The sequence below is a fragment of the Hakea prostrata genome, chromosome 4 (genome assembly GCF_041222555.1).
Source record: "Hakea prostrata isolate BN-2017 chromosome 4, UWA_Hpros_2, whole genome shotgun sequence".
Classification (NCBI taxonomy): Eukaryota; Viridiplantae; Streptophyta; class Magnoliopsida; order Proteales; family Proteaceae; genus Hakea; species Hakea prostrata.
In genome coordinates this window covers 42,131,622-42,137,419 of record NC_142603.1, presented here as the reverse complement: position 1 = coordinate 42,137,419, position 5,798 = coordinate 42,131,622, and the positions used below count along the sequence as shown (strand labels likewise).

At 37.7% G+C, this 5,798-nt stretch overlaps 1 protein-coding gene across 1 annotated transcript; it reads left to right on the top strand.

Annotated features, from left to right (window-relative positions):
* The first annotated feature begins 1,477 nt into the window (after positions 1 to 1,477).
* On the top strand, positions 1,478 to 3,452 carry LOC149018938 (monooxygenase 1-like). Its single transcript, XM_089154452.1, has 6 exons — positions 1,478 to 1,610; positions 1,712 to 1,858; positions 1,982 to 2,032; positions 2,103 to 2,274; positions 2,364 to 2,592; positions 2,769 to 3,452. Exons 1-6 carry the CDS (start codon positions 1,540 to 1,542, stop codon positions 3,332 to 3,334), a joined length of 1,236 nt encoding a protein of 411 aa, XP_089010578.1. The 5' UTR covers positions 1,478 to 1,539; the 3' UTR covers positions 3,335 to 3,452.
* Positions 3,453 to 5,798: the final 2,346 nt, after the last annotated feature.

Sequence of the window (5,798 nt, the reverse complement as noted above, 5' to 3'; positions counted from 1 at the left end):
TGATGAGAGTTGTCCCTCTACCTTTGATATCAAAGCTGCAAAGTTAGAAGGGGTGGGACGTTTGGTAGTAATAAGCACACCCAAATATCTAATCAGAAAAAATCCAATAGAAAATCCCAAAGTGTTCCTGAAGATATCCTGAATATGACATGACATAGGGTGTTACATATAAGGAGAGCTGGCTTATTCTTGTTGACACATAGTCCTAACTTTTCAGAAAATTCAAGAAGCAGTGGATTCAAAGATTTTGCATTCTGGGGTGTTGCCTTCCCAAAAATAAATAAGTCATCGGCAAAACATATGGAGGAAATGCTAGGTTTGGTACAAAATTGATAGAGTTGAAATGCACCAGTTGAAGCAACTTCCATAATGTTGTCCGTGAGAACTTGTAAAACTAGATTAAAGAGAATTGGGGAGTGGGGCAGCCCTGACGAAAACCCTTGTTCACTGAAAACCTAGGTGACCGAGCACCATTCAAGAATATAACATATAGAGGATTCACCACTAGTTGTTTGATCTAGTTGATGAATAGAGCTGGAAACTTCATTTGATCCAGTACAGTGAAATAAAAAGGTCCATTGGAAAACAAAGAATAGAATAGTCAATGAAAATATTTCTAATTAGGCGTGCAAAGTCTTTATCAATTGAAAAAGTTTGTTGGTTAATTCCCCTTTTTTTGGGGGTTCTGGCCTTCCCCTCCTTTTTTTTCCTGGTAAGAACTAAGAAGTTAACTCCACCCTCATTTCTTGTTGACCCTACTTTTTTCATAGAATAATCAACAAAAAAATTTCTAGCTAGGAGTGTAAAGTCTTTATCAGTTGCCAAATTCTGTTTGTTAATTCCACCCTCATTTCTTGTTAACCGTCATTTATTTGCCTCTATGAGAATTTCTCTAGTATGCTTAATAAAAATGACAAATTAAATATAGAGTCCTTATATTTGCAATCAATTACATTTACTTTCTTTAAAAAGTAATCAATTACAATTACCCCTTATTGTTATTATCATCATTTCACTTAATTAATTAAATAGATTTTTATAACTGATTTTTTTTTTTAGAGATAGTATATATAACTGATTGTAAATATGGGGAGTATATATATGTAATTTGCCTTAATAAAAAAAATCTCTAAAAATTACCTAACTTATCCCATAATCGATAGTCGAAGTCGATACTTAAAAGCTTGACATGAATGATTAGAATATTCATAGTTATGATGTAAGGAATGACGTATAGTTTTTACCTCCAATTGCTGACTTAGATTTACCTCAGCAGACATGGGAGACTAAGTCAATTGGGAGACTAACTTAGCTTTTTTTTGGGTTTTCTTGTCAATCACGATTTCTTGGCCTGGAATACAAGGATATCCTTCACCTGATGGTCCTTATCAACCATTACCACATATGTTGACTGAACGTTCACAGAAAGCACTGAATTATTGTTTTCTGTGTAGCATTTAAGTGTGAATAAATAAGACGACTGCAAGTCTGCAACCTCATTGATCAAAATTTAGTGTGAGATACAGAGAGTGTTCATCAATGGAGGAAAAGTCGATTGTAATCGTCGGTGGAGGAATCTGTGGCCTCGCTACTGCTCTTGCTTTTCACAGGTACCCATTTGATCTGTCTAGTATTAACTATATTAAAGCAAGTATGGAAGAAGGATTAGATGAATTGAAGGAGATATTGATTATTAATGATGTATGATAAGGAAGGGGATTAGGAGCACAGTTTTAGAGAAGGCGAAATCACTGAGGACAGAAGGAGGAGGGATTGGTGTCCAGCCAAATGCATGGCGTGCTCTGGATCAGCTTGGAGTTGGCCATCACCTCAGGCTCAAAGCTATTCCCTTATCTCGGTAATTTCTTTTGAATATCATACGGAGTTCATGTTGACACTCTCTTTCATTTTTATCACTGTGTAATCTATGTGGATTATTCCAAAACCTTCCATAAATTATATATATGCATGCGTTTTTTAGGGCTCGAGATATTGTCGTTCCAGAGGGTTCACAACAAGAGCAATCATTCAAGTAAGTTCCTTAAGCTCTCTATTTAATTATGTTGATTAAGTAATTAAAATTTTCCTTTTTCCTACTAAAGAAATGCAGAGTATAGATGCCTCAAGAGGAGTGATCTAATTGAAATCATGGCTGAGAGTTTGCCATCCGAGACAATACGGTTTGGATGCCAAATAGTGAAAATGGAATCTGATCCTATTAATTCTTCCCGTTCCATCCTCCATCTGCAGGATGGAACTATCATTAGCGCCAAGGTAGAATTTCATCTTATTTTTTTGGCAGCTTATATATATTTGTACGCATGCATTGATATATATATACTGAATCACATTCATTTATGCAGGTTGTAATTGGTTGTGACGGTGTAAATTCAGTGGTGGGAAAATGGTTGGAGTTGAAACCTACAAAGCGCTTTGATGTGTGTGGGGTAGTAGGTTTCACAAAATACCCAAATGGCCATGGCTTCGGTGATGAATTTGTTCGAATAAGGGGAAACCATACACTCTCCGGAAGACTACCAATTGATGATAAGCTTATTTACTGGTTTGTGGCTCGACCACGGACTCCTCAAGGTACAACACTATAACTGCTCTGATTAAATATCACTGGGGAGGATCTAAACTCCGTAATTTAAGCAACTTCCCTTGATTACTTTTGTGTAACATCATTATATCTCTTATAGTAGAAGATATAAATTTTTGATTCCTCGATGGTGATTGATTTGACGCAATGACGGATTTTTGAATAGATTCGAAGGTTGCCCAAGAACCAAAGCTTCTCCGAGATTCAACTTTGGAATTAATAAAGGACCACCCTGAAAGATTCCCTGAGGTAATAAAGAAGTGTGAACTTGAGTCAATAACTTTCTATAGTTTGAGGCATCGAGCACCATGGGACATACTGGTAGAAAGTTTTAGGAAAGGAAATGTCACAACGGCTGGAGATGCAATGCATGCAATGGGACCATTTGTTGGACAAGGTGGTGCTGCAGCACTAGAAGATGCAGTTGTGCTTGGGAGATGCTTTGCACAAGAGATTTCCAAAAACCCAGTAGCAGCAGTTGGCTTGGACTCAGAGAGTAGCACGAACAATGAAGAAGAAGAGAAGGCAATGTCAAAAACGATTGAGAAAGCAATTGATCGATACGTTAAAGAGCGAAAGATGAGAATTTTGAGGCTAGCTACACAGACTTATCTCATTGGTACACTATTGCAGACCACATCACCAGTCACTAAGTTCCTAACTTTCATTCTTCTTTTCATCTTCTCTGTCATTATTGCAGACCACGCTCTTTATGATTGTGGTCGGCTTTAAGATCATCAATGGGTAACTTAGAAGTTTTGGCCTTTTTTACTAGTCCCAGTAATGAATAATATGTTTTCTTTGTATCTTACAAATGCAATTGTCATTTTTATTCTTCTTTTTAATCAAAATTGCGTTACAAATTGCTTCTTTGACTTATCAAGAGTTTCTATTGGGGGATGCAACTCACATGACACTGCAAGGGTACGGTCAATAGAAGCATACAAGGTTCAAACTGTCGGTATTGAGAATTATATCAGTCTGTTCATTTTAAGAGACATAACGTCTCGTATCAAGTTTTGTATTGTAGTGGCCGATATGTTTTTGTGCAGACCAATGCGTGCCCCTTTAAGAGAAGAAAGAAACGCATCAATATGTGATGTATCGGTTATATTCAATATGGATATGTATCAGCTAGTATCATATTGTATCTTGGGGGATATTTAAACCTTGGAACCATGCGAAGAATTTCCTAAAAACTCTGGTTTTTTTTTTTTTTTGGAAGGGGGGGGGGGGATTAACTAGTACTCTATCTAGAGGCTTTCTAGGGATACCCTCCCTATTTAAAATCACCAACCCGATCCAATGTTAGAAGATCATGAATGGCTAACTTAGAAGTTCTTGGCCTTTTTCTACTAATCCTAATAATGAATAATATGTTTTCTTTATACCTTACAAATAAAATTGTCAATGTTATTCTTGTTTTTTAATCAAAATTGCGTCTCAAATAGCTCCTTTGATTTGCCAACAATTTCCATTAGTGGATGCAACTCACATGACACTACAAGGGTCAATAGAAGCGCACAAGGTTTAAAGTATTGGTATGAAGTATAATATTGTTCAAGTCATTTTAAGAGAAATATTGTCTCATATCAAGTATTGTATTGTACTGGCCGATAAATTTTTGGGAAGACCAATAAGTGCCCTTTTAAGAAAAGAAGAGACTCATCAATAAGTGATGTATCGGTTATATCCCATATGGATATGTTAGGGGTGCAAGTTTGGCCCTATCGGCCTTGACCCGCCCTGAGCCCAAATAGGGCTTGGGCTCAAGATTTTCACCCTAAGGGTGAATCAGGGCCAAGGGTGGGCCTGCTATTACTCTTTGGCCTGCAAGGCCCATTCCAAACCGTCCTTGATTTTTTGCCCTAACCCTGACCATGATTTGGCCCTAATTTTGGCCTACATCATCACCCTAATTTTTTCCCTAATCCTGACCCTAATTTCGGCCCTAATTTTGGCCCCAATCTTCATGCTAATTTTGTCCTTAATCTTGACCCTAATCCTGTCCTTGATTTTTACCCTGATCTTCTTATTAACCATGATATAAGCCTTGAGTCATTTTGATCATATTAGACTATGAGTTCACTTTTTATATTATTTCTTAGGGTAATTTTTATTTGGACGTTCAACCTAAGTAATTTTTACTTCCCATAAATATTGACATCTTTCATTTGCCTCCAATGTGATATCTCAAAAAAACATTGGTTTATGTTTTGAGGCTCTTGGTTCTTAGTTAAATGCTAGTTAGGTCCATCTCAGTTCTGGAGTTCCCCCCCCCCCCTTCTTCTTCCACTCCATTTGTGTATTTCTGTTATGGTTGTTGTGATTGACATCGTTTCCAATGTTGATGCTAAATGCCTTCTTTCCTCTAGAATGTTTCATAAAGAATCGAGGGGAAAAGCTATTAATGGCTTTTAGTTAGTGTTTCCCACAAATGGCGCCAAATGCTGCTCCAAAATCTAACTTGTGACCAAAATGGTTTGTTCCAAGATCAAACTTGGTTCTTGGTTCCTAGAAAGACAAAGAAAGTGAGAGTGGGCAGCCTCTGGGGACGGGAAACCACCTCCAATGATTGAGTCAGATCCTATTGAACATAAATCCTCAAGAAGAAGTAAATACTCCCAGAAGACGAAGAGAATGTCTTCTTGGGTGGTTGGCCAGAGAGTTATCAACCAGCTTTAATATTCTTCAAGGACTTACCCCTTTTGGTATTGAGTGTTAGTATATTTATTCTCTTCATACCTCTGTGATCATGAAGGTGTTGCTTAGCCATCAGATTCATGGATTCCAAAAGGAGGGTGGCAATCATTTGGGGGACATGGCTTGATCAGCAAGCTAAACCCCAATCTTCCCCAGGAAGCTTTCGCAACTGTACATAATCTCACAGAATAAGGTGATCAAATTATTCTAACATTGATGTGACAGCAAGTCCAATCTTTGGCAGACAAATGGTAGGATGTGGTGCTCGAGTAAGCTGTGGGCAAATGAGAAGCTTCTTGGCTGTCAATGAGCATTTTATGAATTTCAGTGCATTCAATGCTGAAATTAATGCGTTGATTGACGTTTGAAAGATATGCGCAGAGTCCTCTGGCAACATTATTTTATCTGAGAAGTGGCTTGTCAGGTGCCTACAAAGAGGTGAGCCGAGAAGCTTCTCGGGACATCTGGCTATCACTAGGAGGCGCTCTTTTTA

What these genes read in the sequence shown, in the direction of transcription:
- LOC149018938 (XM_089154452.1), top strand. Translation starts at nt 1,540, where the DNA reads ATGGAGGAAAAGTCGATTGTAATCGTCGGTGGAGGAATCTGTGGCCTC. An exon ending in AAAGCTATTCCCTTATCTCG is followed by an intron (nt 1,859 to 1,981) that starts GTAATTTCTTTT and finishes TGCGTTTTTTAG; the next exon opens with GGCTCGAGATATTGTCGTTC. An exon ending in TCGACCACGGACTCCTCAAG is followed by an intron (nt 2,593 to 2,768) that starts GTACAACACTAT and finishes ATTTTTGAATAG; the next exon opens with ATTCGAAGGTTGCCCAAGAA.